The following is a 23,670-nucleotide window of genomic DNA, read 5'->3' as shown; positions in this document are numbered from 1 at the left end:
TTGGAAGCAATTCTGAATACTCTCACAATCAGAAACAAAGTGAGAATACGAAGCTTGAGAGAATACAAGCTTGTCTTTTAGTACTATTTGGTTAATTTATAGGGGCAGGGAAAAGATAGGGCAAGTTCTCGCCAGCCTGTGACTATGAAACGATAAGTGCTCAGCATCAATAAATTATTGTTTCCATTTTCAGTAACTTGGCAATCAAATAAAACGTAAGTCTAATCACAGGGCTGAGACATTACATTGTGAATTTTATTTTATATTGAGTATTTTAGGATAATTTCTTGAATTGCTCTACAAGTCCTATATGGTCATCCGGATACTTATATTTAAAATTCATATCGACAAAAATGATAAATATTAACAACAATCCAGTAGATTTAACTTTATAATGTCAAGTATTTTGAATCATGAATCTATTCCATTTGTTTTACTTTCTGACTTGTAAAACTGTTAAGTTTAAATACACGATGAAAGGTGAACAAAAAGCTGAAACGTTGTAACGCTGTGTAGCATAGGCAATAAATTAATTTTGCAAATATGTCGATTGCTATAACCCTGATATAGATGTAATAGTACACGCTGTTAACTGTCGCTATTTGTCTTTACCGTTCAGAATTGCTGAAATTTCTTTGTTACAATATAATTCTAAATTTTAAGCTGATTTTATCTCTTGTAATTAGAAACCTGCAGAGTAAACGAACAAATTTATTTAAAGACGCACTTTTCGCCATTTTGCAGAGAAGTCAAAGAAGACTGTAATCAAGACGGCTTACAGAAAATACAAATAAGGGAAGCTTTCTACTGAAGACGGAAGAACGATTACGGAGAAGTGCATTCGTAAAAGTACTGCAAATGAAACTGATTAGGATAACATTAGACACTGACACATCCGCAAAATAACGCCGGGTAATCACTGAATGGTCAGGTGATTGCTGAACCGAACAATCAAACATCTGACTAAGTAGAACATCCAGGATTATCGGTTGGGGAACTTAAAAAAAGGGACGTGATGGACTGAAAGTGAGTCACTTCCACACCAGCACTAGCGAAGAATAAAAAGAAAATTAAAGTCAGTTCCTATTAGGTATTTATAGGTATTTCTATGAGGTTAGTTATGTATTTATTGTTTAGTTGGAAGGATGTTGCTCTGTCTTAAAGGTTTTGTATTTATTATTTATCAGGACGATACGTTTAATGAAATGAAATATACTAAAGGTGTTTAATCTAACAAGTTTAGCAAGAGAAGGTTACATATCCAGATTTTAGCAATGTTGGGAAATCATGTTGGGCTCAATCAATAAGCGTAATTTGTATGGAAAAGCCAACTTGATGTGGTGTTTGTTGGCGCAGTGTTGGATATTTTACTCATTGTTGTTGATGGGTTGTCGGTTTAAATAATCGTTTCTCAAAATTTTATTCCTTTTCATTTTTATTTTTCAAGGAAAAGAAAAATAATATGATGTATAAAGAAGATTAAAACAACTTTAAAAAGGGCACTTCGTAGTGACCTAGAATTTAAAAACATTATTATGAAGTGCATTCTACTACAATTTCGAGCATATTGTACGTAAATTAGAAGTTTCATTAATTTTCTCTAACTTTTCCTGAATATGGTATTCTGTACCCCAACATTCACAATATTTCAGTTAGGCAACTTTCAGTTTCATAAAGGTAGTCACAGTTCAGTTATTCATTTTCATAATATCCGTAATACTAATCAATAATCGCAACTTGTTCCACATTTTTTTAAAGGTACAGTAGGAAGTCGAAAATCCAAACTAATTGGGACCACAGGTAGTTCGGATTTTTGAAAATTACCAAGAAAATGTTATTTAGGCTTATATATACTGTACGGCATGCTCTTTTATCGATACAGTGGTTATACAGTACATCCAGTAATTACAATACCGTACGTAAGGCTACTTACGTTTAATTTTTTTGAAGAACCTGCTCGTATACTAAATTACAATGTGGGGGCCGCAGTGGCTCAGTGGTAGAGCGTTCATCTCTGGTGCTTGGTGTCCCGGGTTCGATCCCAGCTCTCGCCAAGTGAACTTTATGGTGGACAAACACCGTGTGTGTGGGTTTTCTCGGGGTTCTCCCGTTTCCTCACACTTTCTTCATTCCACCATTTCATTCATTACTCATCATCACCGTCTCCTTTAGCCTCACCGGCATAGCCGTGGGACGTAAAACTCAAAGATTTCATTTCATTTTTTTTTAAATTACAATGTTCTTGTAACTCTCACTTAAAACTTAACTTATATAGGCATAAGAGAAAATAAAAATATATATGACAAACAATTACATATGAATGAGCTTTTGTAAAAACACTGACTTCACACATCGCCGACGGACAACCCTATTGTTTGTTTATCGCTAGCGCTAAGACAAAATATAAAAAAGCTTCTAGGGACCGCGTTCGTACTTTTGAAGTTTCGGATTTTTGACGTTCGTATTATCGACGTCCTACTGTAACTAGAAAGCAAAGGAAAAATGATATAGTTGGAAGCACTTCCAATTAAAAAGTAGAATGAAACAAAGTGAAAAGCGAAATTTGATCGTTCCCGTGAATTGATGACGTCACACAACAGGTGATCAAAATACTCTATGATGAAGATAAACAATATCTCAAAATCAACAGATTCCCGTTTGATATCAACTCTGCCCTGGTTACAATATAAGCTAGAGTAGCTCCCACAATTTCAATCCTTACAATAGCAACAGTAGATAACAATGAATTTGTCAATTTTCGAGGAGGGACGAGCCTACGCGTATCTTTATATTTGCATCACTTCTCCAAGGACAGGCTACTTGCACTCTAGCTATGTACATACCGAGCAGGGGCGTCATTTAGGGGGGCAGGAGGGGGCAATTGCCCCGCCCCAAAGTTTGAGAAATACATATACTTTAATCGATTGTCTACTAATATACTAGTATAAAACGCGAAAGTCTTAGTTGGTGGTGCTTTTGCCCCCCCCCCTTCCCCCAAGCGAGGACCGAAATGACACCCCTGATACCGAGACTCACCACTCCTCCTACCTCTGGTAATAAACAACACATAGTTATGAACAGTAATCCACAATTAAGGGCATGTCTGGCACTTTTCGTATATTTATCGTATTTATTCTATATTTTTTTCTTTCTTTTAAGGTTAAGGATGCTTTTCAATTTTTTTACTTGCACGGACGTTGCATCCCTGAGCACATGCCCAGTGCGCCCGTTTATCAAAGCAGCCTGAAAGACAATAACCTTTCTGTTTCTATATTCTAGGTCGCTACGAAGTATTTAAGCTATGTTAACAAAGAAAGAAAAAAAAAAAAACTAATAAGAATCTCCTGTTGAGATAATTTGAAAATACTTAAACATGATGTTAATTACCTTTTTCCTTCAGCGATCATTTGGACTTTATAGCTCTCCGCCTCAGCCGGAAGCCTGACAGTAGCATTAAGTTCTCGCTCTTTCCTTTGAACTTCCTGCTCCTCTACTTCAATCTGTTTCCTTCGTTCAACTACTTCGATTTGGATTTCTTCGTTACGAATCCTCTGACGGATTTTAGCCGCTTGCAGCTCGTATGCTAGCTGAGCTTCGGCTTTCTATAAATATAACATCAACACTTAGAATTAATACTAACTCAATTGTCACAAACTTTTACAATTACTAACTCAATCATAACGAAGTTTTACAACTATTAACTCAACCATAACAAAGTTTTAGAACTGAGGCGATCAGTGCACAAGAGAATCAAGCTCTTTAAATTTTTAAAATTTTTTAAAAGTCAGTTTGGATATATTTCATATTTAAGTCTATCAGAGACTTAAAAGATTCATGTCTAGATTTGTAAATAACTTTTATAAATTTTAAGAGTATACATTTTCCCCTATAATTAAGTATTGTGCACTTTGTCCGTACAAACCTATTTTTCTCACAACTTTGTTAATGTGAATTGATTCCCTTGTGCTCTGAACACCTCAATCATTAACTCAACTGGAACGACTTACAATGTATGAAAGATAAGGATAAATAATGTCTACAGAATATACGAAATTCATTAAGTATTTAGTTACTTAACATAGAACTTAAAAATTACATACGAGGAACTTTAAAGTTTTAAAAGGTGAATAGCTTGCTGCAGTGAACATGTTCCATCTTTTCATTTATTTATGTATGTATTGAGTTTTCACCTTCCATAACGTTGTGGCGTATAAACAAATAGGACTGCTCAAAATGAAGATTATGATGAAATAACAACTACAAACGTTCGAGATGGGATTTTATGTAACTGACATTGTTCGTTACTCTTAACCTCTCTTGATCATGAAATAGTGGCGGACAAGTGCAAAATTAACGAGGAAGTGGGCATATTATCTGGCACATAAGCAAAAGGTGAAATTCACTTACTGTGGCAATAAATTTTAAAACATAATTTACTTCCAAGATAATAAAACTATTTCACTTACTGTGGCAATAAATTTTAAAACATAATTTACTTCCAAGATAATAAAACTATATCTTACTGCAGACTTTGTTGATAAGATTGTATAGTTTTTACCATAAATTTCAAGCTCAAGCTTTTTCTCTTTTGAATATTTTTTGTTCAATTCATACACAAACACAAGATCTTACAATGCCGAATTTTCCTGAGTATATGTTTTCAAAAAAGAAGGAACGTTAAAATAAAATAAGGAAACCTACTCCAAATTATTCCTGTAAATGTGACTTTAAGGCGAGTGTATAAAGGTGTCAATATTCAAAATAATTTAGTCAAGAGATGGATATTTAAATTTTGCCGAAGGAGAAATTGAATTAATAATAATTTTTAAATACGAGAATAGCCCATACAACGAGAATTTTTAACTTATTTCTTTCATTTTAGATAACGTTTGACACCTTAGTAATATGCATCTGAAAATTGAATTCTCCCAATAGCATCGAAACTTTTTTTAAAAAAGTGCGCACGTTATCAGATTTTTAATTTAATTTACCAACTGATTTTTTTTCAATGTATTGTAATCTATTAATGATTGATGTGTTTTTACACAAATATGCACATAATGAAAGGATATATATATATATATATATATATATATATATATATATATATATATAAAGAAATACAATTGCACTACAGTTAATGTATTCAAAAATAAATTTAAATTGGGAGTAGTACATATTGAATAGGACGTAAGGAGGTTCTTATTTACAAAATATAGTTAAAAAAATACGTATTATTATTAAATATAAACATACAACAACAGAGGATATTCACACATACGTACTTAGTAGTTTGAGGTATGCTACTTCTTTGAAGAATAATCTAAAAATATTAATGTATCGTTAAGCACATTTGTTTAATAATAAGGGATGTGGCCAAGTTATTTTTGTTCATTTTTTACATATACAAATTTGGAAAAATGGGCAAAGACATACAAGAAACTCAACAAATTATGTGGACTAACAACTTATTCTCGTGAGAGGATGGCTTTTTTTTTTTTTTTGTTTTTCTACAAGTAGGATCGACATTCATAGCTTCAAATGAGATTGTTAAGAACAACATCTTACCGACACTTTCTAGAATCAATTAACTCTTATATCATTGAATGCTTCTTCAAAACTTAAACAATTCATGAAATTTAATATATTTTATTGGTGTAGCCAACTATGTTATACACTCAAAGCTTAATGTTTCGGGTAAAAGTGTGTAGCTCATAATTTAATAGTGGTAGAAACTTACGCATTTACGGTAGAGCATATACAGTTACCCTACTTAATATAAACACAAGCTTTAAAGAAGTGTACACAGAAGCTCAAGAGGTAATGGCTTAGAAGAAATGGTTTTGTGCTAAATAGAGACAAAACAAAAAAAGTAACCTTTAGTCTCAATCACTGCAATGATAAAGAAAACTATGATGAACCTGATGTTCAATTTCTTGCTATATGTATAGACAGCCAACTAACCTGGGAACAACATGTCAAATATGTATGTACAAAGCTCCCCCGAATTCATACCTTGCATTTTTATAGTATAACTGGATATGGGATTTTGCTATGGGATAACAGTAGGGAAACATATGATGTCCTAGTTTTGGCGAAGAAAGCTGTCAGGATCATTTTTGGAACACACAATAAATAGTGGTTTACAGTGTTCTTTATCAGGCTTAAGATAATGATGGTAGTTAATGTATATATTTATAAAGTGCTACCTTACACTATACAAAATCTTGCAAATATGACACTTAGGGATAAAGTACATACATATAATATACTAGATGGTGTAAGAAAATTGATATATCCTTTATTAGATTATCGAAGATCAAAAATAGTTATTTAGTCTTACGACCGAAACTGTTTAACAAACTAACAACCTCCATAAAGCAGCTGCTGTTAAAGATTTATAAAAAAGTTATTACAATTGGTTAATAACGATTCCATTTTACTCGATTCAAGAGTTCAGTGAATGTGAAGAAACTGTATCGTAATTTGCAGTGTCCTTTCATTTCAAATATTATTAGACTGTTTATTATAGTATTAATCAGCAACTGAATGTTTGTATTTTTTTTTTTTTTTCGTATCTACATCTCATTTGGACGTTGTCTATTGCTTATAAAGCTCAATGAGAATAAAATAGTCTATTCTACTCTATTCTATACTGGGAGATTAATTTAAAAAACTCTAAACGTGAAAGATCTTTATGAGTGAGCGTCAAGTAAACACTTTGTAATAGAGCCGTAAAATGATAGTTATCATGCAGAATTCTGCCAAGATTAAAATTGGATGTTGGGAGACTTGAATATGATCCGAAGAATGACTGACCGTACAAATCCGTCAATGTGACTGTCTGCTAAATGATGAGCATATGACAAATGCCTTTTGTTTTTACTTTTTGATAAAGACAAATTGCCAACTTCGGCACAAGAGAATCCATTTCTGTACCAGGAAGAGATTCACAAACCCGAAAAAGATGAGTAAGATTTGTTTGTGCAATCTCTAACTAAAAACAAATGATTCTCAATTAGGAAGAAAGAACAGAGGACTATGATGTAAACAGTGCTGGCACGTGTGTGGCTTGTGTCAAAGAGTAATTTCAACAATAAAACCGAATTACATCCCTACTTGAGTCATGCCATAATTTAGGAAATACCCAACAATATCTTGACTTCTTGATACACAGAAATAAACATCTCATTCACTTTCACGCCTTTGGGAAATTCCATTCTGAAGGGGTTAAGGAAAGGGAAGGAGGAATTCAATAAAGCGGAAGAAATGTGTTTCCTAATCATTGGATTTAGAGAAGAGTTGACTTTGGGAATGAGTAACGTTTCGAAATCAACACAGATTTGTATATGCTTAAATTTTTCTCCCCATTAATCTTACTTCTTACTGGATAAGAAAGGGAAGTTCATCTAAAATATATGAGAAGTCCCAATAAACAATTCGGTTTATTGGGAATGAAAAAAAAAAAAAAATCAAAAAGTCAATAAAATAAGGCCTGAGATTAATAGATGTAAATCTCTCAGAAGGGAGACAACCATTAGACTGACACTAACAAATTTGTACTATATTAGATCACTATAGCTAAAGTAGGGCTAATTTATGTTAGTTTTGGTGTCATAGTTTAACAGATGTAAATTTTTTATTGAGCAGTTAACGAAAGCTGGCGTCTGACAATTGGACAGAACACGTAGTGCACTGAAAGCGCTGTCGCCAAAGGCTGTACAATAAGGATTGCAGCTCAGGCAACAAATTTATAACGTTTAACATCATAATTCAATAATCGTGGTAATGCGACAGGATGATTTGTAACGGATAGTTTCCAAATAACGAAAGAAACAATTGGAATATTCATTAAAAGAATCACCAGATTCAACAACAGTGCTGTCAATGACCATAATTACCTAAAAACAACGTGAAAGAATGTCGCAGTGATTGGCAAACAATCCTCCCCTTCGTTTTGTTTACAGCACGTGCAGCTTTCCTTTACTGCACAATAAACGTAATAAATTTATTAATTTGGTCTCGTAGTTAAGCAAATGTGATGTGTTCCTCTCTCCTGAGATATTTATGTATACAGAAAACGATCATCACTCTACTGACAGTTTTACTGATACACGTTACAATGGAAGAAAAATATAAAATGAAATATTAAAATATAACATTATGATTTTTATGCCCTGTAGGTTGAAGAAGTCTATGATAAATGTAATTGAACGATACTAAAGTTTTAGAATGATAAAATAGGAAGTAGTATCTCCGAACACCCATGTAAACAAGATATATTTTACTAGTCATTACGAAATCTAGGTGACGTGATTAAGGTAGATGTTATCAACGAAAATTTCAATTTCTCTAAGAGAACTTTTGTAACTGATTAATACAAATCCAATGATTTTTTGTTAGTAAACAATATCCTTTCCTTGTCAATTAAAACAGTATGAATATTCACGTCGGATTATTGTAATATAATCAGTAACATTTGTCACTAATAATATAATCAAGCATGCACTAGCACAATAACCATTATGTATAGTTAATCCTTTAGTTTTTTACTTGTTAATACTTAGATACAAGGTCTAAGTTTATTGTAAAGTGATATAACTGTTATTTTTTTTCAAAAATATTTTTAAGAAAGTACTTACAGCTGTATTGATTTCCTTATCAAAATTGGCTTTTTGAAGTTTATACATTCGAGCATTGTCTTCGATTTTCGTGTCGGTATTGTACTTGATATCCATCGCTGATTTCTCACATTCAGCTTCCTGAAATCAAAGAAACACAGGTTTCAGACAAGTGATAACAGGAAATATGGAAGTAAACTTCTAACCGGGCGTTACCCTGAAATATACTCTAAATTCGATGTTATCATGTTGCTAAGGGTTGCAAATATATCCACATATAATGAACAATCAGAGCTGTTCTTAATGAATCCAATTGAGCGACTTTAAGAGATCTAGGTTTGTAAGGAAGAAAATAGAGGTTGGCAGAATATGCTACAGGTATGTAATAGATTGAGAAGTTAACATATGACATATAACATATGCTTGGGCGTACGAAATAAGTTTATAGATATGTACAAATAAAAGCATAACTAGAACGAGATTTGAGGCTTCAAAATAGCGTGAGTAATTCCAATTTTACACTTTTTTTAAAAAAAAATCATGTTTAATGTAATAATGAAAACTAATGATATAAATCAAAATTTACTTGAAAACAAGAGAAACCTAAATCTTAAAAAAAAAAGAAAAAAAGAAAAAGTATCTAGATAATTAAGAAATATGTTTTTTAAACAAAACTACGGATAATAAAGTTTTCTATTATAACATCATCTACTTATTACATACATAACTAAAAATCACATCATCAACAAGTACATATGAAGGGTACGGGGAAAAAACAAGGAATGTCCATGTATGTGCTTTTTCGGGTGCTTTGTCCTATCTGTTGGTGACTCTTGGTACTATTTGACTGTTTATGCCATGCATGCGTAGATGTAGAAATGTTCATGTAAAAAGTGGCAAAAGATTTTATAACCCTATTCTTTGTATGCGGTTTTCAATATTAAAACGCCGTTTTCTCGAAAATGCAGTTTTGTGACATTCCTTGTTTTTTCCCCTTACCCTTCATATTATACATAATTTAATCATAATTAATATTTAGAAATGTGTTTAAAAATATTTTGTTCTAGTGGATAGAATCAACTATAACCTTATGTAACTTAAGATATTGTGCGAATAACAGTCCAAGCAAACATGACTCATGAAACATTTAGTCAACTGGTAATCAGTGAGTAACTAATAACATATCTACCATAGTACAATATAAAAGATTATACAATATAATTTAATTTGATTCAATTAAAACACTTGTGCCATCAATATGTATTTATATCCGCAACTTTAAACAACACTTTCATGGATGTCAAATATGAAATGAAGAAATACGTTTAGGACTACTGAGGATTGTGATACTAATATATGTAGAATTGAAGATCCTGATATATATTATCAAACAGTCTACTTTTACCTAACTGAAGAATAAGAAATAATAATTAATCAAATATATAAATCAAAATCTAACATTCTACCTGAAAATTCTTACTAAATAAAGGTTTATTTAAGTTATTTTACTATTAAGAAAAAACGTGTATAAATCGTGTACTCATAAAACTCTCACACATACAAAACAAATATTTCTATATATGTTGACCAACAAATTAACTATTTCCTGGGCAACCTTTTAAGCATTTCATTTGTATTTCAAAGAAAACTAGATTCTCTAAAGTATAAGTAAACTTTAGGAAATTTTTAATGTAATGTAGCAGAAAAAGTTAGTACTTCTTAATCCAGCAGCTGGACAACAATACTTATTATCACAACTACATTTTAATCCAAGAATTTTGTCAGCCATCCAGCAATCTTTAACTTACTCTTCAGTTAAGAGACTTCTGAATATGAATGCAACCATCTGAAGATATTAGAAATCACCCTATAGTCTTTCTTTACTCGAGACCTAGTTTTAGTGCGGATATTACTAGGCCCGGATTAGCGCTTAGGCTAAGTAGAAATTTCCTACGTGGGTGTTTTTGTATTACAGATTATACGCCCAGATAATAGGCTTTTCGAGTGATCCTGCCGATGAAATAATATGCAGTTGCGACCGAATGCTGGATCAACTGTTGATGACAATTTAGTCCCTGTACTTTACACCATAAGACATGCATTATTATTATTATTATTATTATTATTATTATTATTATTATTATTATTATTATTATTATTAACATAGAGCGTCAAAGTGTGTTAATTCGGCCCCTCATATTACACCAGCTCTAACTAATGAGTTCTACAGAGCAGTGGTTCTCGATCTTTTAAGCCGACTCTTCCAGGTTATACGAGCTCCCTCGTGGCTATGTGGATAGCGGACGCACCTGTGGCCTGGAAGATCTGGGTTCGTTTCTCGGTAGGAGCTTATGTGGTTTAGATTCGAAGTTAAGCTGTAGATCCAAGTCTCATATAGCCTCACTGCTGAACGGGAAGCTAACTAACTAACCTCCCAGGTTATAGTTATGGTCTATCAAGCTGGAGTGAAATATAAATTGTAAATATAATGCTACTTTTACAACCACATACTAGAAAACAAATAATAGTAATCCTTGGACCATAGATTAACAGGCACTGTATAGCTGCTCAGTACGAACATAATAAAGCTATGTCAGATGCTTAGCGAGCGTAAGTATCACTGATTTAAACCTTCACACTCACCTTTATATACTGTATGTACGAAATAGGAAGATGTATTTAAAAAAAGCAATCTTTATTGACGAAAAAAAAAAAAACAAAACGAGTAAGGTACAGGGCAAGAATAAACGACCAAAAATACCATTGAAACTAATGGCGTTTTAGGTCGTTTATTTTTGTCCCGTACTTAGTTGTTAAAATACAGCAGATGGTTTATGCACTACACCTGCCTTCAGGAAACATTGAGATGTATACGAAAAGGTTACTACAATTCGAACGTCAGTAACTGTAATTGTAATTAAACCTGTGATAAGATTGCACGATCATGTATACCAAAAACGTGTTCCTCTCTATGTAACTGAAAGAAAAAATAAAACGTTCTCTTACTCGAATTCCGGCATCTCTGTTGGCTTGAGCGACACCAATGTCGGCGTCTCTTTTAACCTGCGCTGTCTGCGATTTGCCGAGTGATGCCAGATACTGTACATCATCAAATACATCTTTTATCGTGAAAGAAAGGATTTCAATGCCCATTCGACCTACATCAGGTGCTGCTACTTCCCTTACGAGGGCTGCGAATTGGTCTCGGTCCTTGTACACCTCTTCGACCGTAAGAGTCCCTGCAACACAACAAAAGTAAAAAAGTTTAATACACAGAACTCAATAAAACTCTATTATGCTTAAAGTTTTTAAATCTACATTTCAATTCAGTGCATTGACATCTCAATTGCAAAATACCTGACATGTTCAACCTTGCTTTTCATTGGTACACCTAGATTAATTTCGAGCATATTACTGAACACCATTCTGCTGATCAATGTGTGAATTGAATATTTTTCCAACAGAGGGGAGAGGAAGGAGACTGAATTTCACTCATATATTCACTTTACACACACGCACCCATATAGAAATACAATATTATATATCATATACTCCAATATGAGTAATTCTTGCTTCTTTGTAAACTTTAACTGAAAAATGTCAATTTTTTGAACGAAACTTTTCTAAAACCAGTCTCCAGAAACGATTTTATTAAAGTTCATTCAATAGCGTGTTAAGAAATCGGGATAGCATAATTTAAAACTTAAAAAAGGTTCTAAGAATTTTAATGAAATTCAATGAAAATCTTTTTCGGGTACCAGTAGCAATACAAATGGAGAAAAAGTTCTAGAAGGGGAGAGTTATCTCTACCAATGATAAAAATTTTTGTCTCCAGATGGGATACATTTCTGTTTGAGAGGGGATCCGGCATCCTCATGTCAATATGCACACTGCTTCTGGTAAGTTAAAATGTATAGTGTATTGGACAAACATCTTCAGAAAGCAGACAACAGTTCTATATATTATTTCATTGATTTTTAAAATAAACATATAATATATATTTACTCGAAGTCAGAACCCAGAAGTTATTAAGCTATTGGATCAGTTACTTAATCGCAGTAAACAATTTAAGAAAATTGTAGTTTACATTTGAATGATGATAAACTATGAATTTGTTGAACCGGTATCGAGAAAATATTAATCAACAAAATTAGTACAAAGATGCATACCAAAATTAGTTAAATCACTTTCGACGACGAAGTGCTTCACATCTGGGACGTACACAGGAGGTGGGTCCTGGGGGTCCGAACCCCCCCCCCTTTCCGGATCCTGGCTTTTTGGGCTATTTTTTAGACTTTCAGTCAAGCAGCTACTGTATCGTCACTATTTATCCTAGGATCATGGTTCATACCTCAATCTCTTCAGAATAGAGCTGGCTTTCGAATGGTACCACTTGCATGCTCATACCATATACCAGAAGCGGGAAAAAAATGTCAAAGTGAAAATTTCGGAGGGAAATTTTTTTCCTCGAACTTTGGCCCCCCTGGACCCCCCCTGTGTGATCGTAGCCATCTAAAAAGATCTGATAAATAGTACTTGGTATACTGAATGTGTGTGCCAATTCTGAATTACTACTCTGTCCGAATCCTGATAAGTGGAGAAGCACGTCGAACGATTAAGAAAGTGCATTAAAAAAGATTGACTATGTAAAAAGAAATAAATCAATAATAAAAAAAGCATTATATTATAGATATGCATATGTGGATTTTATCTCAATATAAATACAATAAAAATTGTCCTCGTACTTAGTAGGGAACAGGGCAATGGCGGTAGGTGGGATATGGCGGTCACTACGTTTTTTCAAATACTGGCTGCAGAGCCGTGCTGTGGAAAATCAGCGCCCGGAGCGAGAGTATACGACGGCGCCCCCATACATATATTCCAAACAATTTTTCCTATCTTTTTCCCTTTTTTCTCCCGAATTTTTCGCCCCTTACTTCGGCGCCCGCCCCCCCGCTCGCTCCTCCTCAGGGCACGGCCCTGACTGGCTGAACCTGAGTTCTCTACACAGCGCATCATTCACAAATGAGCATGAGTCTCCTTGTCATTTCTCACAACATGTCCCTTTACAACACAAGTCAAATACGTTTTGATAAAAATCGGCAAGAGTACCATAAAGGGAAGATGTTTTCGATTACTTTTTCAATATCTCGCACTGTTTGAAGATTTGATAATACTTCCGGTTGGAGTTTCTAAATTGTGTATGATCAGTTTTCTTTCTTTTTGCATGCATTATGTAGTAAGCAAATACATTAAATACACAATTAATTATAATGTCCGTGATATATGGTGTTCACTGGGCAAAACACTCCAAACAATAAAGATTCATTTTACTTATGTAGACTGGAGCAAAGGTTATCCTTCGTTTTCCATTATCATTTGACCATCAAACAAATTCTGGAGAGATGCTACTTCCGTATACAATTGTGTGGTATTGAAATTTATAACTTGTAGAATATGATGCTTTACTTTTTTTTAAAAAATTTCACTACTTCCAGTGTATCCCTAAAAAATGTAATAAAGAAATAACGGTCATTTTAAAAAAATATATTTAATTAAAACTAAACAATCTACACAAAATTTGCAATCGATCAGTGTAAACGGCATCTTTCTAGAGCTTGGTTTCCGAGATATTATTATGGAAAGGATTAGCCACAAACATATAAACTTTTCTTAACCACAACCATATAAACCTACCATTTTAATACATAAATGCTTCGGTGTGGAGGCTTCACGACAGGTTCTGCACTTTGATATTAGGGAGACACTTGTATTAGTTTGCGTGAAATTTCTTTGTTGACGCGTGAAGAAATAGGAGTTTTTTTTTTTTTTAATTTTCATTGTGTTTCTTATAATTTCCGAAAGGAACTGGAAACTGAGATAAGTATAATTTATATGTGTAAATTCAGAATTTGTGCCAAGTTTAGGTTCGTATTATATAATCTCAGATTAATTTTATGTAAATGTTATTTCGCTGCAATGTTTGTTTCTGGATAAAGAAGTGTAACATACTCCATCATATCGTTTGAGGCAATGACAATCAACTGCTGGACTATCCCACACATAATCGACATTCCCCATATTGGAATTTTTATAATTTTATCTTTTGACACAGGAAGGGAGAATTTTACGAACAAAAACAATAACCTGCATCTTTCTAAATAGTCCAAAAGTACAAAAGGACTAGTATGAGAGATATACTAACCCCGTATACAAATGTGTGGTGTTGGAATGATAATTCGTAGGATGATACTTTAATTTTTAAAATTTCAATATTTCCAGTATACCCCTAAAAATTTAATAAAGAAATAATGGCCATTTTTTTAAAATATTCAATTAGAACTGAACAATCTACACATAATCTGCAATCGATCAGTGAAAATGACATCTTTCTAGAACTTGTAGTTTCCGAGATATTATAACCAACTCAAGTTCGTGGTCCATGTTCGGGCAGCTATTTATTTGTAACCGGTCCTGAGTTCTGTTCCCTGTCCTTGGCTCGTGGTATTACCAATAAGTATACTCCTGATACTTTAACTTACCTGGACAGGATGATGAAGACCTCTCCAAGAAAGGTTACAAACTGTTTCCCAAAAACCTCGTCGGTCTCAATAATGAGATGAGCATTAGGCGCCGAGAGGTTCGGGTGTCTCGTCTCGAAAACCTCACGGACGATCAGACGGTCATCCAGACCATAACGCACACAAACATCACTCATACAAACAACGAAAACACACTGGATTAATTGACACTATACTTATTTATTAGAACACTATTTTGAAAAAAAATAACGAAGAGAAATGAACACAACACTGGACACTAATAAATTTTGCCGCTGAAATTACGTTTTGCCCTTTTCGGGAAATAGAGCCCTTTCTATATAAATGATTATAATTCAGGTATCACTATAAATACTTTGCTCACACCATTAACACACTTGGAAGGTTAGCACTGGGGAAAAGTTGTCTGGATCGTCCCACGATGAATCCAGTTGTTACGCTGAACAGTCCTGCAGCGTAAAGGTGAATCTTCGAAAAGAAGATCTGCACAGTGGAATACTGATATTGGTGGGCGCGTATATAACTTTTTAAACGCACAAGGTCTGAGGACCTGGGATTTCACTAGTTGGGGCTAGCCGTAAGAAATCGTCCTTCACCGGCTAAATAGCTTGTGCCCCTTAACACAACTTATGTTTGAAGTTCAACGCGAGATGCGTGGTTGCATCTTCCAGACCTGGAGTCAAACTCCTCGAGCGTCCAAGCTCAAGCTACGGGTTGCAATGGTCAACAGAAAAGTGTTGGCAGTTCATTTCAAAAATTACTCAGTTACTCACCTGTATGCACATACAAACAGAATACGGAAAACAATTTATGTTAATTTTAGTCAACTGCCCATAATGCACTAGACACGGCGATAACACTGGCGTGAGAAAGTACAGATAACGGGCTGGAATACAACGCAGTTGGTGCCACTTCGGCTACTGGGACATCTGGTCAGCCCGTATTTCTCTAATCTATTGTAATGTTTCCATAAGCGATTAAAGAAAGCACTTAATTCAGTTCCAAATAACTGCAGAATATATACTGTGCATATAATAAGTCAGGGAGAAACACTGAAATGGTTAGTCACTAACTGAAATGTTCTCAGCAAAATCAATGTTTTAAATATATATATGAAAAAACGATGAAAGACTTCTTTGTCCAATTGTGTGGGAAAGAAGCAATTCCCACCAAAGAAAGAACTTATATGCGTTGCAGAATAAAGTATAAATCGAAAATAATAATCACTGTCTTCACGAAATATACAGGGCGTCCACAAAAAATACTTCTATAACCTGGTGGCGGTTATAGATTTGGGGTCCGGAAGGGAACGACCTGTTAAGTGCACACGTAGACAGGTTGAGAACCCTTGGCCGTATGACGAAGTATGAATAAAATTAGGTTTTTCACCTGAAAATTTAAAATAAGTTAGTTGGCAACACTGTCATATGGTGTGAGACTTACGTGCATAAACGATGAATGGTTTTTCACCTGAAAAAGGGCTATTTAAAATAGTTAAAGAACTTGTTCACTCACTACAACATGATGAGGTTCCTGCATGAGCAATGTCCAATCCAAGTGTTCCATGAAGTAATAAGATCCTCTTGAACAATTGGTGCAGTTGAGTTTCCTTATCTTCCGTTTCTTCACATGTTGAAACCATACTGTCTTCCTGTCTGAGTATCCTCCATTCCTCCATGGTTCTCCAACGAGGAGTTGATAAGGGGAGAAGGGGAGATTTTTTTTTTAACACTGGTGTGAGAAACGAAGTACGGTTACAACACCTGTATGATAACTCTTTTTTTTTTTTTTTTTTTTTAAGTTCGCAGAAAGCGTTTATAGGGCTATTAAAATTCTTACTTTTTTTTTTTTAAGAAAAAAGAACACAAATACTTTTCATAAAATGTTTAAGTGTTCCGTTTCGATCACTTTATTTGATATAATACGAAGTAAATACGTTATAGGGCTATTTAAATGCTCTCTTTTTTTTTTAACACTAATAAATTCTTTTCGTAAAATGTTTAAGTGTTCCGTTTCGATCACTTTATTTTGTGCAATATGAAATAAATATACACAAACAATAACTATTCATGAAAACATCGACTTAAAGAATTATCAAATATCTCAATAAAAATTAGTAAATATACTGATATTTGTATTTAAAATATCAAAATGTGAATGAATAAGCAAATAACAAAACATGTTAAAGGTACTAAAATATTAAAATTATTGTTAAAGTTTCGATATCACTCTAATATATTTGAAAAATATGAAAATCATTGAATAGTAAAATGAATGAAAATGTAAACACATGATAAACTGACAATATATAAACAAAATAAGATTTTCACCTGTATGTCCCCCCTTTTTTTAACTGTGCCTCGTGTTGTTTGGCAGAAAAAAAACGAAAAATCGTTTTTCAAAAATAAAAAAAATAAACTTAAGTGTCAAAATTGACGTTCATAGTAATTCCAAGAAATAAGCATGATTCTGCATATCAAAGAAAAAGATCGTAATTTCGTTGACATGTATGAAGAAAATTCGGCACGCCATAAGATCAAATGCCATCTGCTCGTCGTGAAAATCGAGACTTTAATTTAGTAATGCTCAATACAACAAATGGTTTCGTTCTGAAACAAAGTTATTATTAGCTTAGGCCTAGAATAATGGTTGTTCACTTCCATAAACGTAAACATTGTAGGGTTACCAAAATAGATGGGTATTATCTGCAAAAAATTTATCAATTAAAGTGTTGAAAACTATTCAGTATTGATCCAAGTTTTTCAAAGGTCTGAATCAAGGAAGTTGACTCACTAGTCCAAACATTCCTGAAAATAAATGGTCATTACACCATGAATTGACCAAAACCATAGGTGGGAAAAATGTGTAATACTACACGTACTTACACACAAAATATGCAACCATAGGCACTTACAAAATGTTTCTGTACAGAACTGAAATATAAACATTTATATTCAGTAAAATACGCGTATGTTCCCTGGAACATAACATACGTCTTCCACCTAGAAAAAATGTGTAAACACACAAAATACAAATGCTCTCGTAGCATCGTAAAGATATGTCTCTATAAGACAAAATACATGAGACCTACTAAGAGAAAAACATGAGATACAAACAAGAATATAGTCAACGACATTACAACTTTCTGGTTGGTCTGAAACATCCAATTAAATTCCCTACAAAACAGCTGTAACAAGCTTCCTTAGGCATCTTCGCTACAAATATTCAAAATGGTCTTCTTAACACATTAAAATTCAGTCATCGAGCATACGAAATAATTGACAAAGTCATTTTCATAAAACATTATGGCTTCATGCTGTTGGAAAGAAAGAAAATAAGTTTATTTTTCAGGATCTATATCGAATTCGAATAGTTTCTAGGACATACTGGAACTAAAATACAATTTTCTCAAAATTAACATGAAAAATAAACATTACAACTCATTAGCATACAAGTACACAATATAGTTACGATTCATAAACGTTAAAATATTCGCTGAAATGTTACTAGACAATAACATACACTAAAAGAAAAATCTAACCTAAGAATACACATGGTTAGTTACGGGTTACTATAAAAGAAGAAGAGAAATGAAAAACTATATTTTGCGATTGATGGCGAAAATACAGTTAGCTATGGAATATCCAATGGATTAGCCACATCCATTTTTGCAACAGATCTGCAATTCCAGGAAATATTGCCTCCCTTAAAAAAAAATATTTATATTTATCCCCATAAAATATCCTACCCGAAGAAGTTTCCCTACGGTCGTTCAGTGGTCTAGAGAAGACGAAAAAAATGTTAATTAGAAATTACAAGAAAATATAGAAGTTAAACATATTTCCGCATATATATTAATATGAGGGGAAAAACGACCGTTCACCATCAGAATATCTGTTCATATAGTTCCTTCTACAATAAAAAGATTACTGCTTTCGTTCGGAGAATTATACTATTCACACGACATTCCTGCACACTCTATTACCAACAAGGAAATGTCTGTTATCACTTGTTTAAGGCTTAGCCTACTTTCCGTTCTAAACTTTTCTCTTCGAACAAAATATATCATGTCATATCCTGGAAATTCAAATAAGTCAAAATCGGGTAAATGACGTAAATGAGGTTCAATAAAATTACAGTAAACACTTCAAAATGAAAACGAAAATCTAAGATTAACACTGAAAAGAAATTTAACATTGATTATAAATGTAAAGTTTCATATTCTACGCATGAGATTACATACTAAGTTTCATTTACAAATACAGAAATATATACGTAACTAACAACTAAAAATTTTCTTATCCTGGGCATCTCGATACATTTTTTTTTCTAAAAGAAAATCAAACATTAATTCTAAATAACGTGTAATAACATATTTAAGAATTTCGAAAGTGGGAAGAAATCCTAAAAGATTTTTTTTTTTTAATTTTAAAACACAATAAAAATATATATTATAACGCCAAAATATCTTCCCACTAGCTGAGGGTACGGAAATCTCGCCAAGATTTCAAATTGCTTTTAAAATGCAATTCCCCTACGTATGTGATACGTTAATTATTTACTAAAAAATCTAAATTCAAACATCTGAAATGAAAACAAGAAAAAATTAATGACATTAAACTAATAGTAAGTCAGTGATAAGGTTTGCAACACAAATGCACAGCTGACAGAGGTATGAAGTGCTACACGGAGCAAAGACAAAAAGAGGAAAAGAATTAATCAGCTGTGTATCACCCGTTATTCGTAACCATAAACACAAGTGGTTCTACAGTCTGGCGACTGCCTTATCGAAACAAGAAAAAGAAAGAAAAACATGTTATCTACTCTTTGCCCAACAGTTAAAAGCTGGAAGCAAAAATGAGTTTAAAAGAAATGTGTAGTTCTTCTTTTCGTGTCCAGGTGTTTTATCAAAAACTAAAAGCAAAAAGGAAGAAAATGAATACATGTTTATCGCTTAGAAATGCGTCGCTCGCCGAGGAGAAAAATTTGTATCAACACACTAATTCTTGGTTACTTTTTTTTTTCTATGATTACTGTTTCTGCTTTGATAATTACGGTTTGTTCGTCTATTTCTACGATGGTTACCTCTATGTACAAAAATACTCTTAATGTTCTCACTCAAATTGCGTTTCCAATCTCGTTTGTGATAACTCATATTTCGTGGCCGTGATTTACAACTCCTTCTCTTTCTGTTACTACCTTTTCGAGTGCGGTCTTGGTTCTGATTCCCTTTAAATTTCGTATTGTTTACGATCTGAACTTGGTATCTTTGCTTATTACAATAACTGTAACTTCGTTTACGCTTTTTCTCTCTGTAGTTTGTGGTAGTTTGTTTTGTGCGCTTACGACCTCTGTCGTCTACAATCATATGTTCGTGGATTTCACTACTTCTGATACTACAAGTGGTGTTGCTAGATACTGAATGAATAAAATCGTTGCCAGATTTGTTACGAGGTTGCTTTAGACTACCTGTCTCTGGTTGGAGTTCAGATTCCTGCGTTTCCTTTTCATTAGGAGTGTTAGTTTCTAGCTCAGGTTCCAATTCCGGTGTTTCGTATCCAGTAGGAACATCTGACTGTAACTGGGGTTTACATTCCGGTGTTTTATTTTCAGCGCTCTCTGTTTCTTGGCTATTTTCACGAAACACATCTCGTAAACCGTCTATCTTCTGACCTAATTCGCCCTTTACCTCAGCAAAAGTCTCTTTAATTTCAGCATGGTAGTCTTGACTTTGCTTTAACAATTTAGCAAACTTTTCTTCGTTTTTATCTGCTTTTTGTAAAAGTAAATCTAGTTTCTCATTAAATAAAGCTAATTCTGCTTGCGTATATGGCATCTTGAACAAAATAAGCTAGGCTATCACAAAAACATGATTAAAATCACCTGAAAGAGAAGTTTTTTTTTCAGATTACTGGTTCTAAGCTGAAGAAAAAAAATGGTATATTAAAATATTAATCTTATGAGTATTCGAGCACCAACGGTCTCGATTCGGGTCGGTAGTTCGGGCGTCATTTATCTGTAACCGCCAGGTGTTCGTGTCGCTGTTCGGGCGTCCATTTATCTATAACAGGCTGGAGTTCGAGTCCCTGTTCGGGCGCCATTTATTTATAACCAACTCAAGTTCGTGGTCCATGTTCGGGCAGCTATTTATTTGTAACCGGTCCTGAGTTCTGTTCCCTGTCCTTGGCTCGTGGTATTACCAATAAGTATACTCCTGATACTTTAACTTACCTGGACAGGATGATGAAGACCTCTCCAAGAAAGGTTACAAACTGTTTCCCAAAAACCTCGTCGGTCTCAATAATGAGATGAGCATTAGGCGCCGAGAGGTTCGGGTGTCTCGTCTCGAAAACCTCACGGACGATCAGACGGTCATCCAGACCATAACGCACACAAACATCACTCATACAAACAACGAAAACACACTGGATTAATTGACACTATACTTATTTATTAGAACACTATTTTGAAAAAAAATAACGAAGAGAAATGAACACAACACTGGACACTAATAAATTTTGCCGCTGAAATTACGTTTTGCCCTTTTCGGGAAATAGAGCCCTTTCTATATAAATGATTATAATTCAGGTATCACTATAAATACTTTGCTCACACCATTAACACACTTGGAAGGTTAGCACTGGGGAAAAGTTGTCTGGATCGTCCCACGATGAATCCAGTTGTTACGCTGAACAGTCCTGCAGCGTAAAGGTGAATCTTCGAAAAGAAGATCTGCACAGTGGAATACTGATATTGGTGGGCGCGTATATAACTTTTTAAACGCACAAGGTCTGAGGACCTGGGATTTCACTAGTTGGGGCTAGCCGTAAGAAATCGTCCTTCACCGGCTAAATAGCTTGTGCCCCTTAACACAACTTATGTTTGAAGTTCAACGCGAGATGCGTGGTTGCATCTTCCAGACCTGGAGTCAAACTCCTCGAGCGTCCAAGCTCAAGCTACGGGTTGCAATGGTCAACAGAAAAGTGTTGGCAGTTCATTTCAAAAATTACTCAGTTACTCACCTGTATGCACATACAAACAGAATACGGAAAACAATTTATGTTAATTTTAGTCAACTGCCCATAATGCACTAGACACGGCGATAACACTGGCATGAGAAAGTACAGATAACGGGCTGGAATACAACGCAGTTGGTGCCACTTCGGCTACTGGGACATCTGGTCAGCCCGTATTTCTCTAATCTATTGTAATGTTTCCATAAGCGATTAAAGAAAGCACTTAATTCAGTTCCAAATAACTGCAGAATATATACTGTGCATATAATAAGTCAGGGAGAAACACTGAAATGGTTAGTCACTAACTGAAATGTTCTCAGCAAAATCAATGTTTTAAATATATATATGAAAAAACGATGAAAGACTTCTTTGTCCAATTGTGTGGGAAAGAAGCAATTCCCACCAAAGAAAGAACTTATATGCGTTGCAGAATAAAGTATAAATCGAAAATAATAATCACTGTCTTCACGAAATATACAGGGCGTCCACAAAAAATACTTCTATAACCTGGTGGCGGTTATAATATCATTATCAAAAGAATTGGCCACAAACATATAAACCTAGCATTTTAATATATCGTTCTGTATCTTGCAATACGTCGTATGTTAAAATTTGGGTATATTTTTAGTTAACATCAGTATTGGATCTAGCAGCACTTGTTTCATCACCTGGTAAAGTATCGTATGTATCCGACTAATAATAGCAAAGTTATTGAAGAGAATTGTAGTATATCTCATCCTATTTCAAAACTATAAAATGCAAAATAGTTTTTTCGTTCTCCTGTAAGGTTGTGATTTTCAACATACGACCTATTGCAAGATACAGAACGATAAAGATGATTTACTGTTTAACTCCAAATGATCTTCGCTGATCAGCATTTGAGTACGATGAAAGAAGCAACATTAAGCACAACCTGAACCGAACTTTAGGCTAATGAATTATTGATAGTTATTTAATGAACATATTCTTACATGTCGAAAATTATGTAATTACTTTCTAACATTTATGTTTTTTTATATGTATCAATACTGAAAACAATGTACGGTTTTAAGCAATTATTCGTTAAATCGAAAAACAAACAGAATAATATAATCATACAAAGTTGGCAAACCTTTGTTACCTTACGCTGCTGACTGACTGTCATTCCCCGCACGTATTATTTGATTTGTATTATTATATTTTATTACATTTAATTTGTTATTGTACTTTTACCTTGAATTATCTTGGATAATTTATTGAGAAATTCCGGTCAACAGCATATCTCAACTTTTTAAATCGTGGACTTTTGTGTGATATAGATATGAGCTTCTAACTTGGTTGTGTCGCTGTCGAAAGACTCCTATATCCATCAGAAAGATATTGCGCGTTTTATGTTCATATTTGGGGGTAAATTAAAATTTCCCCTTAGGTGACCGCCATCCCCTATCTCCCCTATATCCTCGGACAGCACAGTGGCTCAGTGGAAGAACGCTT

The 23,670-nt window shown here is 33.9% G+C and overlaps 1 protein-coding gene across 2 annotated transcripts in view; it reads right to left on the bottom strand.

Annotated features, from left to right (window-relative positions):
- Positions 1-23,670, bottom strand: part of Flo2 (flotillin-2) — a 112,032-nt gene that overhangs the window by 18,788 nt on the left and 69,574 nt on the right. For both annotated transcript variants that reach the window (XM_081768715.1, XM_081768716.1), the window contains 3 exons: positions 11,628-11,860; positions 8,643-8,762; positions 3,388-3,602 (listed from right to left, as the gene is read on the bottom strand). In XM_081768715.1, coding sequence (XP_081624841.1) covers positions 3,388-3,602; positions 8,643-8,762; positions 11,628-11,860 — 568 coding nt within the window. The remainder of the gene's footprint in view (positions 1-3,387; positions 3,603-8,642; positions 8,763-11,627; positions 11,861-23,670) is intronic.

Source organism: Thermobia domestica, chromosome 8 (genome assembly GCF_964235325.1).
Source record: "Thermobia domestica chromosome 8, izTheDome1.hap1.1, whole genome shotgun sequence".
NCBI lineage: Eukaryota > Metazoa > Arthropoda > Insecta > Zygentoma > Lepismatidae > Thermobia > Thermobia domestica.
Note: the sequence above shows the minus strand (reverse complement) of the source record. Positions and strands in the feature narration are given on the sequence as shown.